Below are 27,950 nucleotides of genomic sequence, written 5' to 3'. Positions count from 1 at the left end.
TTCTTATTATCTCCATGTACTTTTTTTATGTAGTCATTTTCTGCACATTTCATTAACATTGGCAATAATTCTGCACGTAACCAGATGACAATCAAACTATGATATGATATGTAATATATTATTTACTCCAGATCCAACACACAACACAAATCCAGAGTATGTGTAATTGTCTTTAATGAACATTTATTTCTTGCAACTGGTAACCAACAAACTACATAAACTACATCAATGTACACTCTTTGACCTAAACATAAGACATGAGTAATGTGTAGACAATCTCAAGTTTTAGTCCTTCACTATTACAGTAGATCTATGGATGAATCTATGGATCTACTAGATGGATCCAGTACGGATTTGATTAAGAACGTTTCCTGGCTTAGCACTTAGGAAAAGGATTGTGATTCATATTTCTAACACTAATCTTTATTTATATCGATAACCTTCTGCATCGATATTTTCATCAGGTAAGAACAGTAGGATCAATATTCATAATTTACAAATATTCTTCTGATAAAATATAGATACCAGTGAGATGGATTCTGGCATATACACACACAGATCTAACTAATATCGGTGAAATGGTGCATAAGAGAAGGGAAAGAGGAAGAGAGTGATAGGCAGGAAGACAAAATGGATAAAAGACATGTGTAAGAATAAGAAGGTAGATTGAAGCAAAGCAAAAATTATAAACACATCATTAAGCCCTTGTAGATGACGACCAATATCTGCTCCATGTTGTTCATGCTTTCTCCTATCCTGACTGGCTGATCAGGTTGTCCAAAGAGAAAGAGAACCCCTCACTAGAATTTGGGAAAATCGACCCAACTCAACTCAATCCATTTTGAGAAGTTGATAATTCTTGCGGCTGACAATAGGTTTGATAGAATGTTCTGAAAAATTTCCCATGATCCTCCTGACATTGATATGACCATTCTCAACTAGATGACAGCATTTACATGATGTTAGAATAACTGGAGGTAGTCAGTACATGGATATAGCATGTGCATTAAAATGTATGCACCAATACAATCACACCTGCAGCTTTCTATTAATAATACAGAGACTTGCATTTACATACAGGCAGGAAAAGCGGTCTATTTTAAGGCTCAGCAAAAGACTAGATTTTCCAAAGGCTGCAATGTATATTTGTCACTATGGTCTGGATTTACTGAAGGTTTTCATATACTTGCTCTAAAAACGCTTTAGGAATTTACAACAATTACATTTCTTTTTATATTCTTTCACAAGTAGCAATGCTTCAGGAAATTATTTAGGTGTCTCAAGATATAAATTATGCTCCTTAAACTATACAGGACAAACATGCAGCATTGCTATGAAATATACAAGGTAGAACTATAAGAGTGCAGTATGGAAATAATGACTGTGATAGTGAGGAACCACTCGGTGATATACAGTTTTAGACAGGACAAAACAAGGAAGTCTGGGAATTTGTAAATCCGGCAAGTTCTAAGTAGACGTAGAAAGCAGACAGCATGCATGGAATCTGAAATAGGAAAGGAAAATAAACCCATCAGGCAACAGTTGGAAAAAAAAGGAATCATAGATAAAGATGAATAAAAATGTCTGAGAACAGATTTTGGGTTGAATTATATTGAAAGCCCCACTGCATGTATGTGTAATTTATCTGCAATGTTGTCTCAATGTCCAGTCAACTGGTTTTTGATGTTTTACTTTTATACTTTTCGACTAGTTAAAGTAAAACCAAATAATTATGAACAAAGCTAACATTAAGCCATGGAAATCAAAGGCTAGTTAAATGCTAATACTGATTACATGTACTTTATGTGTGTCTGCTGGACAACTGACAATGTAAAAGTCATTTAAACACTAATTGTTTGTAAAGTATACAGTTTATTACCATTGTTGTGATTATTTACAAAGTAATGACAAAAACCTATAACGTAATATGTTTAATTCTGTGCACAATGAGAGCAAGTGAGTGTATGCAAGTGTGTAAATGTGCTTACCAGTAAGGTGATTAACTGGCTGCAGCCTCTGGCTGCATGATATAATGTCTGGATGGTTCCACCCTACTGCCACAGTGTGCATCACTCCTGCAACACAATGAGTTCATAGTGTTTATTAGATATAACACACACACATACCCATTTAAGATTAAAGCATTACACTGTATCTTCTCTGTAATTCTATAATCAGAAGTGAATAAAACTGTAAAAGGAGGTGGGACTAAATCAATCAATACAGCTTATCATAAGCTGTGCTTAGTGATACTTTCAAAATGGCTCACTATTAAATTTACTGTAATACAAATCTCATTAAGAAATGATAAACACAGGTAGAATATGTGCCAAGTCACATTAAAATCTCCTCTTAATCATTCCAGTTACAGCCATTCAAAACCAATGATTCAGTCCACAATGTATCATGTATCACCCATCCACCTGTGTATACGTGTTTTTCACCTAAGAATGTGCATAATATATAGATAATTATTTAAATTATACACATTTGTATTGTTGAAATTCATTATATTTTATATATAATAATAATAATAATAATAATAATAATAATAATAATAATAATAATAATGTGTGTACAGAAATATTGATTATTCCAATACAGAATAAACACAAAAACTGTCCCTCTAACATGTTTTGTATACATTTCTAATTAAGCTAGGATGATTTTAAATATTCTGTTTCTATAGATTTTGTTTCTATATACAATACAATCATTTATTCAATCAGTTGACAATTGTAAAATTGTGTAGAAATAAATGAATGCACTCATATTGCCTCTTTGCAAACACACATTTTAATTGCACAACTTGCACAGACTGCAAGTACTGAATCTCATCTCAACTATATACTGTATATTCTATTTCACTTGCTACTATAACTCATAGCCAAATTCCATTATTTATTTTTATTTTTATTGTATTTGTTCTTATTATATTTCATTATATTTTAAATTCTATTTTATTTTTCCAGCACATTTAAAATTCTTTTAATGCTATTGTCAGAGAGCCACCAGTCACGTCTCCCTCCAACGCTCTACACTCTCGCTCAGCCTCTTCCTCCTACTAATCACCTACACCTGTCTTCCATTTACTCGTCCCTTTTATAAGGTACCTCCTCCCCTTCACTCGCCGTCCGATCTACCGTTAACTAACCATAGATCATCCAGACTACCTACCGTCCTTACGACCTCCCAAGTTGTCCATGCTACCCGCTACCCTTCTTGTGAAGCACGCCTCAGTTAAGTTAATTGTTTCCTGCACTCCTGTTACTTAGTCTCTTGTGTATGCCTATCTAAGATCAATAAACGACACACTGTTTTACTCCCGGTTCCCGATGCCTGGTCTATCCTTGACTGAAGATCGGACCGAAAAGAACTAACCTTGATGGATCCCCAACCAGCTCCAATCACGGATCCAGTCAAGGAACTCGTTGCTGCTCTCCAGGAGGTGTTCACTCCGGCTTCTACCAGCGTGGCTTCACCGCCTGCCTCCGGCAGCCCAATGACTCTTCCGGCTTCATACTCCGGGGAAGCGGCCGAGTGCAGCGGCTTCCTTCTGCAAGTCAACCTATACATTGAAATGCAGGCTACTAAATTCCTCACCAATCGTTCCAAGGTGGCTTTTCTTATCTCCCTGCTAACCGAAAAGGGTCTGTCATGGGCGAGAGCTATATGGAATGCCAATAGTGCCCTGACCACCTCATATTCGCTCTTTACCAGCCACTTTGCTGAAGTGTTCAGCATAGCCACCGGGGCACTTACCACAGTGGACCTATATACAAGAAACCTTAAAACAGGCTTCATCACCCATCCTCTTCTCCAGCGTCATCCAGCTTCTTCTCCCGCCATGTATAGATTATTGAAATCTCAATTCCCAAATAGTACAACTCCCTTACCCGCTCCCTTTGGTCCCGGCCGCCCTGGAAGATCTCCGTGGAGCCCAAGCTAGACTTCACCAAGCTAGACCTCCGGAGTGCTTACAACTTGGTGCGCATACGCAAGGGCGACAAATAGAAGCCGGCCTTCATCACCCCCTCAGGGCACTATAAGAACTGAGTAATGCCATTTTGACTGTCCATTTCTCCAGCCGTATTCCAGACGTTTATGAACAAGGTGTTCTGACCGTTCCCTCATCGGTTCTTCATCGTCTATATTGATGACATTCTCATCATACTTTAGAAGTATTCTAAAATCTAACGGAACATCGGGGTCATGTCACCCAAGTCCTGGAATGATTACAGGAGCACCACATCTACTTAAAGCTGGAGAAGTGTGAGTTACACTCAATGTACAGTTCCTGGGGTACAACATCAGTCCGTCGGGGGTACAAATGGGCCAGGGGAAGGTTAAGGCAGTTCTGGACTGGCCACGTCCGGATTCCACAAAAGAGCTCCAACGCTTTCTGGGATTCTCCAATTTCTATCGGAGGTTTATTCGTTATTTCAGTTTGTTCACCGTCCTGCTCACCGCACTGCTGAAGGGAAAGACCAAAACCATTGTCTGGAACCAGGAGGCCGAGGAGGCCTTTATAGAGCTCAAAAAGTGGTCAGTACCGCCCCTCTCTTTTGACACCCGGATCCTCAATTCCCATTCATAGTGTAGGTGGACGCCTCCTCCACAGGCGTAGGGGCCGCTCTATCCCAACATATGGGTAACCCTTGGCACTTGCAACCCTGCGCCTTCTTCTCGAAGAAACTCTCTCCCGCAGAACAGAACTATGACATCAGCAATCGAGAACTTCTAGCTATCAAACTGGCTCTGGAACAGTGGCGGCACCGGTTGGAAGGGACAACGCATCTGTTTACGGTGATCACCAATCACAAGAATGCCTTAATCCCTGTCAGGCCAGATGGGCTTTATTCTTCAACCCCTTTCACTACACCATCACCTATCCTCCAAGCTCCAAGAATGGGAAAGCGGATGCCCTGTCCAGAATCTATGCCCCCAACGACCCCACAGACCCGGAACCTATTATTCCACCCAACCTCATCCTCGATCCCATCATGTGGAATTCTGATGAGGAGATCCGAATGGCAACCCGTAGGGAACCTGCCCCACCAGAATGCCCTGAGGGGAGGACATTCGTCTCAAGGACTTGCTGTCAACCTCTGTTGAGGTCAGTCCACGAGGCTCCAGGTTCAGGCCACCCGTGTAGGAGACAGACCCTCCTTATGCGCCGATCTTGCTACTGGTAGCCTGGTATGGTTGGAGATGTTGAAAGATACGTCCAATGCTGCTCTGTCTGTGCTATGTCAAAGACACCATGCCACTTACCAGTGGGAAAACTGGTTCCCCTACCAACCCCACAATGACCTTGGTCCCATATAGGAATCGACTTCGTCACAGATCTGCCGAACTCTGAAGGCAACACATACATCCTGGTAGCTGTAGATTGCTTCTCCAAATCTTGCAGATTGGTTCACCTCTGAGGTCTGCCTACAGCTCTAGAAACCACGGAGGTACTCTTCCAACACGTGTTTCAAAATTTTGGCCTCCCGGAAGAAATAGTGTCAGACCGGGGTCCTCAGTTCATGTCCCACGTGTGGACGGCGTTTTTTAAGCTACTCAGTGTAACTATTAACCTGTCTTCTGGTTATCACCCACAGACTAACGGCTAGACAGAGCAGAAGATACAGGAGCTTAGACGCTACCTCCGATCCTTCTGCCACTGGACAAGAACAGCTGGAATAGATTCCTCCCGTGGGCTAAGTACGCACAAAACTCCCTACGCCAAGAAGTCACCGGCTTGACCCAATTTCAGTGTGTGCTTGGCTTTCAACCTCCACTGTTTCCTTGGATGGAGGAACCTTCAAATGTCCCCTTGGTGGATCACTGGTTCCGAGAGAGCGAGAGAGTGTGGGAGTCGGCACACACCCAGATCCAAAGAGCCATTAGGACCACAAAAGGTTTGCAGATCCTCGGAGATCGGAAGCACCTTTCAACCAACCAGGAGACAAGGTGTGGTTGTTGACCCGAGATCTGCGCCTCCGACTGACCTGCAGATAGCTTAGGCCGTTCAAGATCAGCGGATCAATGTGTCCTATCGGCTCGACCTCCCTCACAGGTTCCGCATCCACCCATGTGTTGCTCCTAAAACCCTTCTCTTCCCCCTACCACAGAGAACCCTGGAGCTACCAACTATCCACCCCCCTCTGAGGTGCTGGATCAACCCTCCGTACCCGGCACTCCTGGGGGAATTTTACCTCAATCACCCTGACCGCCACGCACCCAGAGGTCCCGCGCTGGGTTAGGGCGTCAGGAGCAGCCCTGGAGGAGGGTGTAATATCAGAGTGCCACCAGTCATGCCTCCCTCCAATGCTCTACACTCTTGCTCAGCCTATCCCTACTACTAATCACCTACACCTGTCTTCCAATTACCCGTGCCCTTTATATGGTCCCTCTTCTCCTTCACTCGTCTTCCGATCTACCGTTAACTAACCATAAATCATCCCGCCTACCTACCGTTCCTACGACCTTCTGAGTTGTCCATGCTTCTCGCTACGCTTCTTGTGAAGCACGCCCCAGTTAAGTTCATTGTTTCCTGTTACTTACTCTCGTGTTTGCTAAGATCAATAAACAACAATAAAGTTTTACTCCCGGTTCCCGACGCCTGGTCTATCCGTGACAACTATATATTTACATTTTCTTTACATTTTAAATTCCATTTTATTTAATGATCATAAAAAGGCATGGTTATGTTTGTGGCTAATAAAATATGAATTGTATAAATTGCTGACAAACTTATAACAGATAATAATATGAATTGAATATGATGCATGTTTTTGTGCTTGTCTCTGTGTTCATTCATGAGTGTGTGTTTGTCTGAAACTTACTGTTTATGCTGACTTATTTCTCATTTCTATTCAACATATCTATTATTCTAGTAATAGATATATTGAATCTATTCATTTTATGATAATTAGTGAATATTGTATTGTGTAATAATTTAGTCAGTTTTTAGTGAGCATTTGTGAGCTGCAACTTGATTAGTAGTAAGAGATAAAAAAATTTAAAATTATGAGTTCTTCATGCTTTGTGTTTTGTCTTCAAAATTTCTTTATGATGAGAAGTTCACTACCACTTAATTGTACATCACATAACTGAGCATATAAATATGTATAATAACCCACCTGTTGTCATTAATGTCTGGGCTGTTTCCTAAAATAATAAGAATAGATATTAGTTTTGGATGCACACTCAAAGACAAAGATGTACATTTTGATTCGCAATAACATCATGCTTTTAGTAGATACACCAACCATTTTCCACATCCAGCGGGTAGGAGCTTAAAATGTCTATAGATCTCACAGTGCTGTAACCAACTCTGCAAAACACAAGAATATACAGAATACATGAAGAGAAATTGAAGTGTCGATGAAAGAAGACAAAAGAAGAAAATAAATATATGAAGGGTTAAAATGACTTACACATTAGATTTCTGAGAAACTGGCTTTTCCTCTCTCTGGAACAGAACATTGCTGAATGATGTCACAGGCTCACTAGCTCGCATGGATTGAGATGTAGTGGGAGACGTAGCAGTGCCATAGTTCCCAGGCCTCACTGGCTTTGCTAAGAAAAAACAAAGCAAATGACATACTAAAATTTAGCAAAAAATAAAATCTAATATCTGAATAATTTTTTGCCTGCACCTTTAGCTTGTGTAAATGCTCATATTATATATTCTTTTAAAGCTCATAAAACCGATCCTCAAATTTTATATATAATTCTGCACGTTACTCTCTGGATACACTCTTGGGACTTCTATAGTTGATGATGTATATTAACTCATATAGAGGCTTAAAGAAACCTAGTAACCCTGTCCTTTATTCTTGTGGAAATAACAGTTAGACTTAAAAGTCTATCTGTTATTTCCTTTAAATGTATTAGTTGCGACACTCTCAGGCTACAGTACCAATCTGAGCAGTGTGTGGACGGCGCAGGGCGTTGCGCAGACGCATGGCATCCCGAATACGCTCCACTTCCTGCTGGTAGCGGCGCCGATCATTCATGGCACCTTGTTTGGCGTCCTTCAGTGCCGTCTCAAGTGCCCGAACGCGCTCAGCCGTAGAGCGAAGACGCTTCTCCAGTTTCGGAAGCTCACAGCGCAGATCTGCATTATCACGTACCAGCTGGAGAGGAAGTTGAAATATGGAGAGGAATTTAATTTTAGGACATTTATTCAATTCAAATGTACATTATTCAATGTTTAATGGAAATGTTCAATAGCGGAAACAAAAACACATGGTTCTTTTACCTGTTTGTGAACCTTTGTAAGCTGGTCCAGGTTGTTTTCAAGAAAGGAAATCTTCTGCTTCTGGGTGTTAGACCCCCCACTATCATCAGGTCCAATTTCTGAACTCTGGCCAGAAATTGGATAGAATAATAAAGAGAGGAGCAAAATACTTTATCTAGTAATAATAGCACAGGCTATAATATGTGCCTGTAAAGTATCATTCAGTCACTAGCATGCATTTGTTGCAACCTGATCTGGTCCTCACTTTTTTAACTCGAGTCGTGAGGTCTTGAACAAACAGCTTGCGCAGGTTGTGGAGGGTCTGGAGCTCACGGGCCTATAAGGTGGGAAGGACATAAAATGATAGAAGTGTGCTGGGGGTGAACTTAAAAGGAAAATTATTCATTACTCACACTGGAGGTTCCATAAAATATACACACATCACAATTCTATAACAGTAAAATGTTAAGAGTCTGAATACTTATTGTATATATATATATATATATATATATATATATATATATATATATATATATATATATATACAATACTTTTTCTTAATTCATATAGATTCTGACTCTCTGTTGTTTTCTATGTTGTTCTCTAATTAAGTCTACACTGCCACTGTAATCTCTTAACAAATGTGCAACTTTTCACAGTTGGGATTCAAGAAACAGACAGACATACATTCAATATTACATCTGCATTAGATAACAAACAAAACTGTGCTGCGATATTCATTGATCTTGCAAAAGCTTTTGACTCGGTGGACCACAACACACTTATCCACAGACTCCGCAGCATTGGTGTCACTGATCACTCACTGGTTTGGTTCTCAAATTATCTTTCTCACCGGGTTCAACGTGTAAGATTTGAAAACCTTTTCTCCCATTCTCTCCCGGTCACCAGGGGTGTTCCCCAAGGCTCCATCCTTGGTCCCACACTTTTCTCAATTTATATTAATAACATTCCCCAGGCAGTTGGTAATTCACTCATTCACTTATATACCGATGATACAATCCTTTATACCATAGGTCCCTCCCCTGATGCTGTTCAAGCTACCCTGCAACATAGCTTTTGCCAACTACAGCAGTCTTTTACACAACTCAAACTAACTCTCAATACCTCCAAAACAAAAAGTATGTGGTTTTGCCGTAGGGGTACTCCGCCTCCTCCTGCCCTTAATATCACCACCTGCAAGGGGGATATTTTAGAACAAGTCACTGCTTATAACTACTTGGGCATCTGGTTGGAAAGTTCACTTTCTTTCTCTATCCACATATCAAAGCTGCAATCTAAGGTCAAAGTCAAGCTTGTTTTTTTTTACAGAAACCGCTCTTCCTTCACCACTTCTGCCAAACTTATTCTTATTCAAGTGACCATTTTACCCATGTTAGATTATGGAGACACTATATATAGGGTTGCTTGTAATTCCACCCTATCAAAACTTGATGCTCTTTACCATTCTTCTATCAGGTTTGCCACAAATGCTCCTTTCAATACACACCACTGTGCTTTATATTCATCTGTTAACTGGCCCTCCCTTCACAATCGCCATAAGAATGGGCAAAAAGAATTAATGGATGAACTCAAAAAATAAACTCACGACAGTCTCCTCTAGGCCCTTGAGATCTTGCTTTGACTGCTCATGCCTCTCCTGCTGAAATCTGAGGGAGAACCATAATGTATGTGAGAAAAGTATGTCAAAACATATGATGCTATACTGCAGACATACAATCTATATATCCTACACATGTCCTGCCACTGTTTCTGACTTACGATAGCTGTTCCAAGCGTGCGTTCTTTGTGTCCTCCTGTAGCTTCAGGTTGCTGAAGTCGGATCGCACATGGGCCAGCTCTAATTCCAGAGCCTGGTTCTTACTATTGGGAGAAGTTATGAAAAGTTATATGGATAGCTATCTAATGAATTAATTTAAGGAAGCACTTTTGTATTCTAATTGGCAAAAGATATTACACAATATGTGCCACTATCAATGAAAGCTAATCACTTATAATAAAGAACTAGTCAGTCATTAATTTTGCCAAAATAATTACTGTATTTACTAGATATTATGCATAGAAATTGTACAATCTTTTTATTAGATATAGTAAAAGTCTAATTAGGTCCCCTACACTATAGTGCTAATAACTTACAGAACATAGTGTTTAATAGATCATTAGTTAAATATATATATATATATATATATATATATATATATATATATATATATATATATATATATATATATATATGTTACTGACTCCGTAAGCTCATCAATAAGGCGTTGTTTCTCATTGATCTCATCACGCAGTTGGCTGAGTTGAGTGTGGCGAGGTTCACGTTGGCCTGCAGCGCTGTGAACAGCCTTCTGGAATGACACAAATGGAGAGAAAAAATGCTATTCATAGATGCAAATATATTCAGTCCGCTCAAACGGCAGAACAAGTTATTTAGTTTTTGCTGTACACAGAAGACATATGAGATGCTAGATCAGAATTTTTGCTTTAAAACCACATGCCTTCACTGAATAGCACAACAAATATTTGGCCTCACTAATCCAATACTTTCAGATGAGACATTATTTGTTTATTATTTATGGTAAGGTGCATGTTAAATGCTGTAAAAGGTAATGCAGCATAACCATTTATTATGCATTATGAATTATGCATTATGTACTTGTAGAATTTTCATCTGGATAGGTAGGTTGGTCATCACATTTTGCATGCTGTCTATGTTTCCAGTCTGTCTGTCTATTATCTGAATTAATACCTAAACAACATCACTAATAACTTTCATTTGTGCTTGATTCAAGCAGTTCATACTGGAACATGTCTTTGTAAATACTTAATTAATGAGTCTAAGATGGAAGTCTCTTGTTTTTTATTTTTGTCATACATACATGTTCTGCTTTCAGATTTGTACTAATATGCTTTGAAACCATGTCTGAACATTTATTTCATCTTATCTACTGGTCACTAACTAATTTTACACTTCCCTGGCAGATGTAAAAGGTGTAACTGTAATATCAATCTTTTTTGACTGTAAACCTTTCTCTTGAAAGTGTTTACTAAATTCGGATAAAATTGCCTGGGGTTTTATGCTAATGCATTTGACTGGAAAAATTCATAGACAGAAGTATCAACACTTACCCTTGCTTCAGATTCACCTGTCTCTGGCTTTTCTGCTCCTTCCAGCTGTTCTGCAATGCCATTTAAAACCAGGTTTTACTTTTGAGTATGCATGCCTTTTCTTGAACATGAAAGCTTGTCTGTTTTTTTATTTATTTAAACACTATTAATTATTTAATAGTATTTAAATAATTATTTAATATATAATTTTAATATGCATGAGATTATATGTGTGCCTTACCTGGATTCTGTAATAGGGACAGTTCTTCACTCAGAGCATCATAGTTATCCTCTAGCTGTCTCTTCTTCTGCTCCACATTTTGCATATACTCGGTGAGAGAGCGGATCTTTGCCTCATGCTACAAACATTACAAACACGGAGGTTAGTTTCAATCAATTCATTATACAATATGTCCCTAACACAAGGACTAGTAGTCTAAACAGTTTATCATCACTCTCAGAATCTAAACCTGGGAGATGAGGAGTTGGCAGGAGGAGAGTTCTCGGCCAGTCTCCTCCATTTTGCGGTGGCACTCTAGCTGCATGCTCTCCAGCTGCCTGCACCGCTTCACCATCGACTTCACCTCCGATTTAATCTTGCTGATGTATAGCCTGGCCACTGTGAACTCTTCCTCTATAGCGCCACTGATTTCTACTGGCTGAAAAGACGCACAGACAAATTAGGAAAAATATAACAATCATTTTGTGGCCGATCATCGTTGACTAGCATTATTTAGAAATAACTAGTGTGTACATATTTACCAGTTTGATTTCTCCATTGCCCACAATGGCGCTGAACTCACTCAAGTCTCGCATTAAGCCATTCAAGACATCAGCAATGCGCTTCCTTTGCTGCGAGCTCACCTCCTGCATCTGAGCCAGTTCAGCTTCCAGTTCCATTAGACTGGCCTGAAAGAGAGTGGGAAAGAGGGAGAGGGAAAAAAGAGAGAGAGCGAGAAAGAGAGAGTGAGAGAGAGAGAGAGAGAGAGAGAGAGAGAGAGAGAGAGAGAGAGAGAGAGAGAGAGAGAGAGAGAGAAATTTATATCTGAGCAAGACAGAGAAAACTCCAAGCAAAAGATTTCCAAGGGAACATGGGCAGACATTTTGAAACATATTTTATACTTGACTTAATATTTGAATATACACTCACCGGCCACTTTATTAGGTACACATGTCCCACTGCTCATTGCCAACGCAAATTTCCAATCAGCCAATCACATGGCAGCAACTCAATGCATTTAGGCATGTAGACATGGTCAAGACGATCTGCTGCAGTTCAAACCGAGCATCAGAATGGGAAAGTAGGGTGATTTAAGTGACTTTGAACGTGGCATGGTTGTTGGTGCCAGACGGGCTGGTCTGAGTATTTCAGAAACTGCTGATATACTGGGATTTTTACTCAACAACCATCTCTAGGGTTTACAGAGAATGGTCCGAAAAAGAGAAAATATCCAGTGAGAGGCAGTTCTGTGGGCGCAAATGCCTTGTTGATGACAGAGGTCAGAGGAGAATGGCCAGACTGGTTTGAGCTGATAGTAAGGCAACAGTAACTCAAATAACCACTTGTTACAACCGAGGTATGCAGAAGAGCATCTCTGAACGCACAACACGTCGAACCTTGAGGCGGATGGGCTACAGCAGCAGAAGACCACACCAGGTGCCAATCCTGACAGTTAAGAACAGGAAACTGAGGCTACAATTCGCACAGGCTCACCAAAATTGGACAACAGAAGATTGGAAAAACGTTGCCTGGTCTGATAAGTCTCGATTTCCGCTGCGACATTGGGATAGGGTCAGAATTTGGCGTCAACAACATGAAAGCATGGATCCATCCTGCCTTGTATAAATGGTTCAGGCTGGTGGTGGTGGTGTAATGGTGTGGGGGATATTTTCTTGGCACACTTTGGGCCCATTAGTACCAATTGAGCATCGTGTCAATGCCACAGCCTACCTGAGTATTGTTGCTGACCATGTCCATCCCTTTATGACCACAGTGTACCCATCTTCTGATGGCTACTTCCAGCAGGATAACGCGCCATCTCATAAAGCGCGAATCATCTCAGACTGGTTTCTTGAACATGACAATGAGTTCACTGTACTCAAATGGCCTCCAGTCACCAGATCTCAATCCAATAGAGCACCTTTGGGATGTGGTGGAACGGGAGATTTGCATCATGGATGTGCAGCCGACAAATCTGCAGCAACATGATGCTATCATGTCGATATGGACCAAAATCTCTAAAGGAATGTTTCCAGTACCTTGTTTAATCTATGCCACGAAGGATTAAGGCAGTTCTGAAGGCAAAAGGGGGTCCAATCCGGTACCAGTAAGGTGTACCTAACAAAGTGGCCGGTGAGTGTATATACACGTGTGCGTGTGTGTGTGTGGACTGCTGTACCATTTTTTGGCTGAGTTGTTCAGCTAGTTGCTTATTGTGCAGGCTCTTCTCCTCCACCTCCTGGCTCTTCTGGTCATAGTTGACGGCAAGCTCCTCGAGCGCCTGCAGCACTTCCCTCACTTCAGCCTTTGCGCTCTCACTCTCTGAATGCAGCCTGCCCAGTTCACCTTGCACCTTATCACTGTCCCCTCGTGTTGAAGCAAGCAGCTATAATGCACAGATCATTTTTATAAGCGTAAACACACACAGAGATACCCACACATAGACAATACCAGAGGTGGAAAGTAATGAATTGCATTTACTCTCATTATTCTAATTTAGCAGGGTTTTTTTGTTTAATTTTACTTTTTAAAGTATTTTTTTTTTATCTGTAATTTAACTTTTACTTAAGTGTGTTTTGTTTGAAGTATTGTACTTAACTACATTTTAAATCATATCCATTACTGAGTAAAAAAACAAACAAAAAATAAAATAAAATAATAAAAACAAAAATCGTGCCACGAAAACTGATTGATTGATGGGTGGAGAACAAACTTACAAAACTTACAAGAAAGAAAGATTCAGATGGACATGCCAGATGCCATTTATGCAGACCTGGCTGATAGCGAAATGCTGAATTCTGAATCTGCATTTGCAATTTCTCTAATTATCATAAATTACATTATAAAAGGGGATTTTTTTTGTTGCAGCAGTAAAAGTGCATAACTTACATCAGACTCACCTTATAGACTATATGGTTTTTGTGTTATTGCACATTAATTTGTAAAGGTGTTCCTTTAATTATAAACAACTAGTTTGAGATTTACATCTCCTTGGCCTTTTTGATCTTCGCTAGAATCCCCCACCCCACCCCCACTGTTAAAAACAGTCAATGTTAAATTAGCTTCTTTCTACTTTTACTTGATTAGATTTATAAACCAGTAACTTTACTTAGAATTAAGTAAAATTGAAGTAACAGTACTTTTAGTTTTAATAGAATATTTTTGATTACTCTTTCCACCTCTGGACAATACTGACAGCATATTAACATAATTGTCACAAGTAAATGTAAACCGCTTCAGTATAGTAAAGTCTTTAATTAATAAATACAATCACCTCATCTTGAGCCAGCATTTGCTGTTTAAGCTTTTCAACCAACTGACACTGAAGATTGATTTCATCATCCTATACACAGAAACGGAAAAAGAGAAAGAAAGAGAGAGAGAGAGAGAGAGAGAGAGAGAGAGAGAGAGAGAGAGAGAGAGAGAGAGAGAAATGAATATCTAAGCAAAAGATTTCCAAGGGAACAAGGGCAGACATTTTGAACGATATTTCATACTTGCTGATTCTTACTTAATATTTGTATATATATATATATATATATATATATATATATATATATATATATATATATATATATATATATATATACGCACTTGTGTGTGTGTGTGTGTGTGTGTGTATACATGTGTGCTTCTGTACCATTTTCAGTTTAATCAGTTTAAAACGTGTGACAAATGGCAGATTTTAATGAAGCAACAGATACAAATGTCTAGGCATTTAGGGGTTCTGGAAACTTTTTTTTTTGCCTAATAGAAGTACAGCAGCATAAAGCTACACGTTTACACAAACAGATGGTGCATGGGCATGTTGGAGAGAAAACCTTGTCATCCAGGTGGCGGTAAAGCTTCCGGATCTCCTCCTCATACTTCTGCCGCTCCTCCTCCGAGATACGCACCACGATGGAGGAGGTGTCCAAATTCCTCTCCCTTTCTTTCTCCTTTTGTTTCTCGATTTCTTTCTCATTGTCCAGAGACTCATCAGTGTTCTCAAATTTCATCATGTCGGCAGAAGCCTGTTCCACCTCTGGCACTTCCTCTCCTTAATGATTAATAAACAAAGAGAAGGCAGTGACTCAGCAGCATGCAAAGATTTGTTATGTGGTTATATTTCTAAATTAATAGTGTAAATGGCTATAAAGTAAATCAACTGGTGAGGTTAAATTATGCCAAGCCTACAAGTACACAGTTTAAGATAACAAAATAAAGTGATAGTTTTTTTTTATTTGCATTTTTTAATTTTTGTTTTTACTGTATGTGTGTGTGTGTGTGTGTGTATGTGTATGTGTGTGTGTGTGTGTGTGTGTGTGTGCATGCACATGTGGGTACCATGCGTTTGTCTCACCATTGCGCCAGCGTTTCAGCTCAACCTCCAGCCTCTGAATAGTGTCTCTCAGAGTCTTATTCTTCTCCTTTTCCTTCTCATACTTCCTCTTCCATTGTTCTGCTGTCAGCTCCAAATTGATGGAGGCTGCGTTCTTGATTGTCTTAGCTCTGACAGGGTGACAGAAAAAGATTTTACAGATGGTGCACATCAGAAATAAAAAAAAAAAAAAAGGGTTTGGGCAGTGACAAAAAGAAAATAATTATCTTAAAAACTGTATTAAATGAATACAAAATTCTTAATGAGATCTAAGTTTACTAAAACGTTACTAACATAAAAATCAGTGGCTTATTATTTTTATTTGGTTACATTATTGTGTTTTGTGTATTTCTCATACCGTTGTCCGAACATGAGTGTTGATTTGGTCTCGGCTTCATTGAAACCTGAAGGAGAGCAGCAGATAAACATGGTGGTTCTGCAGTTTCCCCCTAGAGAATCCTGAAGGATCCGAGTCATTTTGCTGTCACGGTATGGCACATGGGTCTTCTGCTCACACACACAGGCACACATGCATACATACACACAAGTTAATGAACGAGTAAATGTGCATTTATGTGTTTGTATTTGCATTTGAATGTATTGTTTGTTTGTATCTGTTTGTTTGTGTGTGCGTGTGTATATGTGTGTGTGTGTACTCACAGTTCCCTCAGCAAGAGCAGATATTACATTTCCCAGTGCAGACAGAGACTTGTTGATGTTTTTAGCCTCATCTAAGACAGCTCCGGCTGCACCAGTCTTACTGACCTATTAAACAACAACAACAACAACAACAACAACAACAAAAACAAAGGTTAGTCTCAGACTTCATCGGTACATGCAGGACTGAATATAAAGTAAATACGCGTTCTGTGAAAAGATCTCTAAGATCTAAGCTTAAACTCACCTCACCTCACCTCACCTCATCTCAACTCACCTCACCTCACCTCAATTCAACTCAACTCAACTCATCTCAACTCAACTGACCTTATCTCATCTCAACTAACCTCAACTGATCTTATCTCATCTCATCTCATCTCACCACACCTCACCTCACCTCACCTCACCTCATCTCACCTCACGTCATCTCACCTCACGTCATCTCATCTTATCTCAACTCAACTCATCTCAATTCAACTCAGCTCAGCTCAGCTCAACTCATCTAATCAAATCTAATCTAATCTCATCTTTACTCAACTTAACTTAACTCAACTCAACTCAACTCATCTCATCTTTACTTAACTCAACTCAACGAAACTCATCTTATCTTGACTCAACTTATTTCATCTTTACTCAACTCAACTCATCTCAACTCATCTCATCTCATATCAACTTAACTCATCTATCTTATCTTATCTTATCTTATCTTATCTTATCTTATCTTATCTTATCTTATCTTATCTTAACTCAACACAACTCAACTCAACTCATCCAATCAAATTTAATCTCAATTTATCTCATCTTTACTCAACTCATTTTATCTTGACTCAACTCAACTCATCTCATCTCAACTCATCTTAACTCAAGTCAAACCAACTCAACTCATCTGATCTCAACTCAACTTATCCTAATTCAACTCAACTCCTCTCATCTCAACTCATCTTAACTCAACTCAAACCAACTCAACTCATCTCATCTCATCTCATCTCATCTCATCTCATCTCAATTTATGCATATCTATATAACATAGTCACTATAAATATCTGAATATCAATTATGGCTTAGTAAATGTCCCTTCTATCCTTTTAATCCCAGGCCCAAGTAAGCACAGATAAAAATCTGCACAGAAACTCAACCAGTATTTACTTAGAGTTCATCATTAGTGTAGATATGGTCACTATAAATTATACAAGATTTAAACTATTTAAAATAATTTTACTCCCACTATTACAGGTATAAATTTGCTTGCTGGGGTTTACACAATTCTACAGGTGTTTTGTTAGATGGTCTCCTCATGAAAAGGAGGTACCGATGTCCTAATGTAGAACTGGATATTGCCTGTTTTAAAAGGACTTGCATTCTTAAACAATTAGATAGATTTTTTTTTTTATTATAACCATAGGTTATCTGACACAGGGTTCTGCTATATTATCTCAACGAGACAAAGAATATTTGCCCAATGCATATCTGGTAAAATAAGCAAATCTAAAATAAACTGTCAGTATGATTTAAATTCCACTTGGTTTCATTAAGACTTAAAAACTAAAACTTCTGCTTCCTCAATCCTGCATTATGAAAGACACTTACTCTAACAGTGATGAAGGAATTAGTCAGATTCACATTCTGAAAACTATTTCACTGTTTTACATGTGAAATTTCAAACTCATTACTTGGGCAACCTCTTCTCATTTACCCAGCACTCTAAGCACATATATATAGAGAGTACTGAATAACACAGGGATAGTATAGCTAAGAATATTAACCATTTTCATTTTGCTCCCTAATGGTTTGTTTGCACATTGTGTTTTAGCAAAAACCCTGAAAATATTCACTCTTGAGAAACTCCACCCTTTATCCTCCACAATTTACCTTAAAATAAAGCATACCTGAGTTACTAAATGCTGACATGCATTTAATGACATGCATTTAATAGTGTATTTGCAAGTTTACAACACAAAAGCACCTTCTCACTACCAGCCAGGTCCACAAGGTAAAGTTTTCCACAAAGTTTCTGCTCGGTTTCCACATGCTCCTGCTTGATGTTGATCAGGAATATGCTGTGGCTGCGAGAACTATGTTCATTCATATCTACAAAAATGAAGAAAGAGGAGAAAGACAGATGAATCAGAAATAATGTTAAAATGAAATAAGGAGAAATGGATATATTTACAGTATATTTCAGTAACCAAAGAACAATTTTCTCCAGCACACAAACCACTAAACATAGTGGACTCAATGAACACTCATTTGAATATCATAACTCTACCATTCTAAAAATGACCTTTACCAGAATAAGAAAATTGAAAAATAAAAATGCTAAAAAAGCTATACTTGTACCCGATTTAGGGGTAGTGATAACCACATATGCCATAATCTTATGGAACTGACTGAGATTTGGGGTTTTATTAGATGATTGGTGCTGATTGATGCTTATATTATCTTAGGCAGAAGTTCCAGGATCATTCTCAAGGTCATCTCAAAATCCTCTTGCAAACAACATGCGCAAGACTAGATAATAGTCCAAGCATACAGTTTTTTCAACGTTTTGCTGCAGTATTGACTAATATAAATGATAAACATGTCAATTTGGTATCTCACAGAGGCTTGTGTAATGGAAAACTTTTAATCATATTCAATCATACTACATACTTAATTCCTTTTTTTTCACTTTTAACACATTATGAACCTTAGAGTGCGTCAGTAAAGAACATTCTGTCTCCCCCCCAATAGGTCGTTTTTTCATATGTTTTCATATGGCTACATGCTCTAAAACATTCTGTTCCAGGAAAAGGCAACTTGTTGTATGAATATGTTGTATGAGCTGCATGGGGATGGGAGGGGTAGGAGTGAAGAGTAATAAAAGCAAGAGTGAGACAAGAGGAGTTATTTCTTTCCTCACTCACTCACTGTGTGTGTGTGTGTGTGTGTGTGTGTGTGTGTGTGTGTGTGTGTGTGTGTGTGTGTGTGTGTGCCTTGTGACAGACATCCCTCTGCCGAGGATCTTATTTTCTTTGTAATAAACTTTGTTCTGTTTGATTCTATTCAAGCATGAAACTATTATTTAGGATTTGGAGATTTTACATCACACATGTAAACAGAGACTTTATGGAGCTTCAGCAATAGTGCAATATCACATGCTGGGCTGCTCTCCTTCAGGTTCCAATGGCCATTTAGTATTAATTAGGGCAATTCATTAATTCATTAATGGTGAATAATAGAAATAGGGAAATTAGCTTAAATATTGTTCAAGTTCAATATTGCAAATATTCTCAGATTTAATACTGTTTTATACTGTTGGGTTATGAACAATAATAATAATAAAAATGAATAATACAAAAAAGTAATACTGAAAATGAATGCACTGTACAGTATACTATTATTTTATTATTATTTGCCACTACATAATGACCAGTAAGAACTGAATAGCATTAAAGTACTGAATTTGATTGAAAACAAAATCAAAATGTCTATGCCACAGTTTTGCATATTCCTAGTTGATGTGTTTTCTTCAGCGTGGTTAAGCCTGGATAGGATAATAAGATTTGGTGCAAAGTAAAGAGAACTTCTTGTCCCTCTGTTGTTCTGATGGTAGGTGCAGCGGACTGTCACAGCTCTCTCTGTGCAAACTAACACACAGCAAAGGAACAGCTGTTTGCCATACACCCCCTCATCCCTGTGGCACCAGGTTGCTGCCCAGTTCCCTAAGTAATCACCTGTGATAACTCTTGTTAATTGCGCACTGTTCTAAAGACATGAGAAAAAGTAGAGTCTGTGTCCATCTGAATGGGATAAGGACAAGCAACTGTCGAGAGTGCTGAAAAGAATTCTGGCTGCAGGCTGGTATCCCACTGCTGAAAAACAATTCCAGCAACCCTAGTTGGATTGTGACAGCTGTCATTAATAAACCTGGCATCCAGGAACACACAAAGCAGCCTAACTGAAACTGAGAGGCGAGCATAATAATGCCTGTAATGAAGACATGAAAAAGGTGTCATCACATCCTTGGATGCAAACCATAGCATGTTTGCACAGCAAAGGTAAATACAAAAAATTAATTATACAGAAACAGAGAGAATTGGACATAAATCTCCTAAGGGACCCCTGTAGAATTTGCCCCTGATGGTTTGTAGCTATCCACACTTGGTTGCATTAACCTAGAAAATGCCACATGTATTGTCTAAAGATTCTGATATTATTTGTTGCTATGTTGATGTTATATGGAGGCTGATCCAAAGAATGGCACAGATTTTGCATGGTTGATATGTGTTCAATGTTATTTGTATAGTGCATTTAACAGTGGACATGATGGATATGTACACATTCAGTGGGGTGGATCATTATAACATTTGAGAGCTGTGTGTAAAAGAGTTGGCCCATATATTTGCATAGGTGTATCATCACTACCAATAGGGACCACTTGCTCTAATGCTAGCAGTAAAATTAGCTAGCATTTCTTCCAACAAGATCATAAATTTGAATTATAATGTAATCAGCATGTCTGCATTTTGTGCTTGGAAAGTATGAATCTGAATTTAGAGCACTGTCTATTGGGAGCCCCAGTGGTGTAATACAGTCATCAGTGGAATTTCTGTTGCCCAATCTGACCTGCTTATGCTGTCAAATTCACTGAAATATGTGCCAGTGTGCTTTGGTGTGATTCAGCTTACTGTCTAAATTCGTAGTTGTGAACTGTAGAACTATCTGAACCTTTTTAGAGGCTCATGTAACCTGGCCATTGCACAGTCTCAGCTTGTGAATCATCGATTTTAGCTATGTCACTAGATCTGTAATTCACCCAGAAAGTTACTTTCTGTACTTTTTATGCTTAGTGGTTGTCGATTATGTGAGTGGTGAGCTGTTTAGAGTGCAGATATTTAGATCAGATGTGACTCTGCCAAAGCATAAATCTGCTAGCCAAACATTCAAGTATCAGCAGCTTTGTGCCAGCATAAGCATCTCTTTGCAGTCAGCACTGGGGATGTCTAAGCCCGACACTGTGTCTTTAAGATGGTCAACACTGAAGACAGGGAGCATGTAGTGAGTGCTCATCTTTAGTGTCTAGGTGACACTGGCTGTACAAGCATAAGTAATGTTGTATGGTTCAATTAACCGCATAGTGATTCGGGAAAGATGCAGGGAATTGTCATGTAGAAAGAAACCAAGCTGCTCAAAACTCCATATTAGTATAAATTCAGTTAATATACAAGATTAAACTAGGCACATCCTATTAATGTTGTTAAAATACAATAATATTTTATTTGGTATCAATATAAACTTTAGTATCATTATCTTTAGTATTAGTACAAGACTATAAAAAAAATGTATTGCACTGATTATTAATACAAAATATAATTTGGGGAAGAAATACAACTTTAAATATAAGTAATTGAATTATGTTTGTATTTGTTCAAATACTTGCAGAGTAAAATATACTTTTTCTATTATAATTTTTTTTTTCAATTATGTCTTTTTTCTATTAATCTCCTATGTCAAAGTAACATGTTATAATGAGAATGATAACTAATTGTTTTGATGAAGGCAGTGATCATAATATGCCCAAACCACACTGTCTTTTCATCAAACTGTGTGTGAATAAAAACCTGGTCGAGTTACATCAGCCATGCTTTATTCATGTATTCATATATATATATATATATATATATATATATATATATATATATATATATATATATATATATATATATATACACACGTTTCCTTGTTTATGATTCACATCACAATGATGGAAAAAAAAATCCTAGAATCAAACTGTTTTTTTTTTTTAATGTGTTTTAAAATTTAATAAGCACTGAATAATTGAAGGATCACACAATACATACCACAGAGTAATATGTACTGATCCACTATTCAGCAACACAGATAACAAAAACCAGTGAGGCACTAACACTAAAATTCCTACAGTATACTTCAATATTTTAAATATTTAAAATAAATAATTTCAGCAGGTTCAGAATCAGAATGCAAATAGTCTCTTTTTTCGTCAGTAGTGAACAAAATCAGAGAAGACCAATTCTACATAGAGCTTAATTTATGCATTCTTTAATTTTTTTTTTTTTTTTTTTTTGCCTTAGAGGTTTGCATATTTTTACTTCGTCATTTTAAGTGCTGTTGTATCATTAGCAACTCATGGCAATAATGAGGATAGTTGGACTTACTATCAATAGTGTTTTGATTAAAGGATACATAAGTAAATTGCCAGGAGTTTCTCTTGTGCAATAACTTGAATATGATCCTCTATCATCAACACCAGAGCAAACTGCTACTGGCCAGTAGGTGAACCTGTTGTGCAGCCTGCACCCACAACATCATGCTCTACCTACTTATCTATCGGGACCCCTCAGATTAAATCCACATTCATACAGATGAAAACTGATTTTTTTTAACACACCTATATTAGCCCCCCTGACTCCATCAAATGACTAAAAATACACCACTGTTTGGAACTATTATCATTTTCACAGTACACACTGCATGCGAGAAATGCATTTTCACATTTATTGTCATGGGAGAGCATTTAATTTTTTTTTTTTTTGCTGAACAAAAAAACTCTCTTAGTGTGGATGGAAGGCCAAAACAAGAGAAAAAGATGCAGTTTCAACTTTATCTGGACTACCTTTATAGTGAGTTGATATACAAATCATCTAATCTATTTTGAATGTTATTGAATTTAATAGTTCAGATCAAATCTTTCACTACACTTATTAACATAAAAGCCCAAACTTTGGTATTCAGAGAGTGTATGATTACATATTGGAGGAGTGTTGAATTTCATGTGTGGTTAATATATTGGTTTCCTCAACTTGGAGAGACCACCAGCTGAAATCATGTCTTACATCTTGGTTTTAAAGTTTATTTTAGATATTCATGCATACTGTAGAATCATGTTTGTACCACTTCCTGCAGACTGTTACGGACTCACAGCACAAAATCGACATTTAGCAAATAATAATAATACATTTGAGGCTGTTTTGTGGGTGATATTCTAGACACTCTTTTGAAATTTAATGGACTCATTAAAGACCAATAACTGGTGATAACCATCTTGTTTATGATGAAACATTATAGCGAGAAACCAAAGAACCCATAATAGTCATTAACTGCCAAAAAACAAATCAAAACAAAATTTTGATTAATAGCCAAAAAGTCTTCATGTCATCAACTCATATCAAATGTATTTGTCATACTAAAATTTATTTTTCCCCCAAATATTTGCCCCCATTCATTGCTTTCTTATACACACAGAATAAGCAATAAATGTATATTAACTGAATCAATGCACACACTTGAATGGACTAATTTTGAAATAGTGTGTTAAAAGACTTACTGGTGACAGCAACATGGCGGTTTGACTTTCCTTCATCAATCACATCCATCACCTCCTCTGGGCTTGAGACAAAGCGTTCAGTGCAGCCCTAAAAGTGAGTAACAGGCAATAGTCAGATCTAAACTTCATTACAAATAGTAAACAAATTTATAAAATGTGAAGATGAGGATATGTACCTTAACATAGGGCACACGGTTCTTGTCTTCATGTACACTCAGGTTTGTCTTGGTGACTACATACAGAATGTGAAAGGGCACGTAAATAAAACAGAATAGCGGAATGGCAAAAACTATAGTGTAGTGAAAAAAAAAAATAAAAATAAAAATAAAAAAAAATATATATATATATATATATATATATATATATATATATATATATATATATATATATATATATCGAGAGAGAGAGAGAGAGAGAGAGAGAGAGAGAGAGAGAGAGAATACAACAAACCATCTAGAAGATCCCGGATCTTTTCCATGTAGATCTCAAAGTAGGACACCTAACATTTGTTTAAGACACACAGATAGAGACACAGACTTAAGGGTTTGGTAAAGCAGATGCATTTAATATAAGTAATAATTTTTGGATTACAATCATTATATTAGTGGTCACTACTAGTCATTAAAAAATTGGTGGGATCAAAATTTTGTCAACAGTTTAGACCTTATTTGGACATTTGGACATAATGTAAATTTGTCATTGGAAAATCCTTAGAAGAATGGCAAGAAAAATGTGTGTGTGTGTGTGTGTGTGTGTGTGTGTGTGTGTGTGTGTGTGTGTGTGTTGAAGTCATCATATACCTTAATGTGGAACTCCAGGTTTTCATCCATGGAAAAAATATGGTTGAAAATATCCTCAGCAATTCGGGGTATGATGCCCATCCCATGAGGGTCATGCAGGCTGCCCTGAAAGCAAATCGGTATAATAGAATTATTATTAATACCATTCATATCAGCATATTATTGTGGCTTTGATTCTGTCATTTGGGATTTACAAAACCACAAAATGTAAAAGATGTTTATTTAAGAGGACACACTCAGTGTCAGTGAATCCAGACAATGTTTTTCCTCTTGTCACAAGTTGGTTTTAAAAATTGTTTTAAATAAAAACTGTTATAAATAAAGGAACATATGTTTGTACCTGTTAAAGTGAAAGTGATAATGGACTTTCACACCATTAAATGTAATTCTATTCAAATCAGAAGTATGATTCCTTGTTAATAAATGGCTATTTTTTAATTGTTGGCAAAAAAATTTGTAGTATAAGAGGAACAAAACATTTTAGGATGTATGTTTATAGGAAATAATCAGTTCCAGGTTGGTACCAGCACTGAGATTACTTAAAAAGCAGCTAAAATTGTTTCATACCTCCATGGTGTGGGTCTTTCCAGAAGACGTTTGCCCATAAGCAAAGATAGTGCCATTGTAGCCGCCCAGTACATCTGCATGATTGTAGGTACAAAAACACACAAAAAATCCAGAAAAGATTACTTTCCCCTTTTTCCCATCATTATTTTTAATTATTGTCTTGGACACAGCTGACTTGAAGCGGTGTATCTGCTTCGTTAGATCAGCACAGTGCAATGATTCAACTGCACTGACTTGTGGTCATTTTTTTTTTTCTTATACCTCCCATGCATGTCGAAGTCATCATTGCCTAAGTGATGAGAACAACCTGAAATCAGATTGGCTGATGAGTCAGGGGTTTCATTTGATTTGTTGTGTGTGGACATAGGATTTTTGTTCCATGTATACAATATAAACAATCTGTCTCCCCTTGTACTCATATAGAGGAGCACAAATGCAATGCTACTGCACTGGAAATATATAGATCTATTATTTTTACATACACACTGTCAAACCTTGAATGCTTTTCAAAACATTTGATACATAAACCTCTATGTTAATATGTTATTCAAACAATTTAGAAAATTCCACTTATTTAGGTTTTTGGCTTCACCTTCTAAGGACACCCCTAATGTTCTATATAAAACCTGGCACTAATGTGTTTCTTTGTAGAACCCTACAGTGTTTTCCTATTTAAATAAATTTAGACGGCAAACCTTTTTTTACAAACAGAACTGACTGGTGTATTCACAAAACCTTTGATGAACCCTTTTGTTGTAATGCTTTAAAGCTTTTTCACTTCTTAAAAAGGGTTGTACTGAAAGCACTTTCTTAAAGATATAGAAATACTCTATATTGGGTTCTACAGAGAACATTTAAGTCTTCCCCTGAGGCCAACCAGAGAACACATAAAGGTTCAAATTTCTGAACATCATTTAAGCTCACTTCCTCAAAAGACTTAAAATAAATGTAAGCACAAAGCAATCAACCAATACTAATAGGATTATGTTTAATTTTTAAATTTCCCTTATTTTTCATGATAGCAATTCACCTTTATTCAACATGATACAAGTGCAAGCGAATGTCTTTGTACTGATACCTTTAAATGAATGGATGCTGATGAATGCTGATATGTGAGCAGTTTTGGCCTTACCTTTAACTATCTGCTTGGCACAGGTGTTGTAGACCTGCTCTTGGGTGGTGTTGGTTGGAAACACACGATCAAATACATAAGACTTCCCCTAAAGAGGCAAGAGTCACACCCATGCATTAAAAAACTGCCATATTGTATATTATTATGTTGTATATACTGTATATTCATCTAAGAGAAATGCATTCTCCAGTGTATTTTAGATCTTCGTTTTTTATAAGATCTAGAGCTCATAATCAATTATAATGTCTGTTAATGCAGGGAGCAGGACTCATCCAGAGCCAACAGACTTTAGTTGAATTGAATGCTACCATTTACTCCCAAACAAAGCACCAGGAATATGTATCATTACTGCCCTCTCAAACTCACCTCCCACACTCCCTCAATCAGATTCGTTAAATACGATACCAGTTTTCAATGAAGTTCAACAAAACCTGAGCTGTATCTGAATGCACTTTCCTGTTTGGTTGTTTTATTTGCATTATTAAATTAGGCTCAACATCTGAGGTCATCTTTCTTTGCACGTCCCTTCTGCACCTCCGCCTTTTTTATTCTAAGAGCAAAGGATTTTCCATTTGAAAAGAATTATATAATGTATAACAGGCTCATTGGGCAGTATTAGCATTATATGGCATGATGATTAAACAGACATAGTGCAAAAAAAAATAAAAATAATAATAAAAATAAAAATCCAAGGACATGGCCTAGTGCAATGCAGTGTGGGTACAATCAAGTCTCACTGCAAGGTGAAAAAAGGCAAGCCATTTTATTAGTGTATATCACAAATGTGTACAAAGGACCGAACACAAATTTTATTTTTTATAGCAAATATGAATAAAACCATCGCGATGACGTCATCCAGGCCGTCATCTTGACCATTTTTTTTATCACTATCGTAGACGTCATATCAATATACTAATCCTAATCATTACACTTTGTAATTATGGAATTATGGTTTATTTTGTTGTTTGGAAATATAATAAATATAATAAATCATCTGTACCCCGATGCTGACGGCGTCGTCTCCTTGAAACGTCGGAAGAAATTTGTCTCCTCGCAGAATCTCGGCCTGGTTCAGAGGACGAAACCGACACAGCACCTTGATGTTGCATTCTGCGACAGGCTCAGTCATGCTGGCAGAAAAAAAAGCGAATCAGGGAATTTCTTAGGATTCAGAGACGAACAGTGTCAGGGTTTGCGGATGGTCCTGGAATGGCGTAAATACTCGCAGTGTCCAAATATCCGGATGACACCGAGATCAGGAGCGTGTGATTTTAAGAGACGCTCGGAATATCTCGGCTCCGACCTTCTGACTTGTGGCTAAAGCTGGTTAAAAACGGTTCCTCCTCCAAAAATAGTGTTGCTGCTGTTGTTGTTGTTGTTGTTGCTTTGCCTGGACAGGCTGCGCGAGATGGCGGTCTATTAGCAGATGATGCTGCGAAGGATGCTGCGCTCAGTTTATAGCGGATGCGGAGGCCAGGGTGCGGTCTGCTGTGCGTGCAGCCAGACT

The 27,950-nt window shown here is 37.8% G+C and overlaps 1 protein-coding gene across 3 annotated transcripts; it reads right to left on the bottom strand.

Moving 5' to 3' along the window:
• Nucleotides 1-150: 150 nt before the first annotated feature.
• Nucleotides 151-27,950, bottom strand: kif5aa (kinesin family member 5A, a). 3 transcript variants are annotated; one of them, XM_046872026.1, is made up of 30 exons: nt 27,444-27,950; nt 26,444-26,531; nt 25,312-25,385; nt 24,745-24,849; nt 24,395-24,443; nt 24,121-24,176; nt 23,945-24,032; nt 18,563-18,687; nt 16,603-16,707; nt 16,301-16,449; nt 15,925-16,073; nt 15,404-15,621; nt 14,857-14,925; nt 13,762-13,968; nt 12,125-12,271; nt 11,833-12,021; nt 11,604-11,721; nt 11,384-11,433; nt 10,496-10,602; nt 10,013-10,114; nt 9,840-9,900; nt 8,499-8,570; nt 8,255-8,359; nt 7,913-8,129; nt 7,428-7,569; nt 7,260-7,324; nt 7,131-7,158; nt 3,382-3,568; nt 1,989-2,075; nt 151-1,504 (listed from the first exon to the last, which is right to left on the bottom strand). In XM_046872026.1, exons 1-29 carry the CDS (start codon nt 27,570-27,572, stop codon nt 2,070-2,072), a joined length of 3,207 nt encoding a protein of 1,068 aa, XP_046727982.1. In that variant the 5' UTR covers nt 27,573-27,950; the 3' UTR covers nt 151-1,504; nt 1,989-2,069. The 3 variants fall into 3 exon arrangements, with proteins under 3 accessions (XP_046727982.1, XP_046727983.1, XP_046727984.1); XM_046872027.1 differs by having other exon boundaries at nt 3,382-3,556; XM_046872028.1 differs by lacking the exon at nt 3,382-3,568.

Source organism: Silurus meridionalis, chromosome 17 (assembly GCF_014805685.1).
Source record: "Silurus meridionalis isolate SWU-2019-XX chromosome 17, ASM1480568v1, whole genome shotgun sequence".
NCBI lineage: Eukaryota > Metazoa > Chordata > Actinopteri > Siluriformes > Siluridae > Silurus > Silurus meridionalis.
This window is presented reverse-complemented; position numbering and strand designations above follow the sequence as displayed.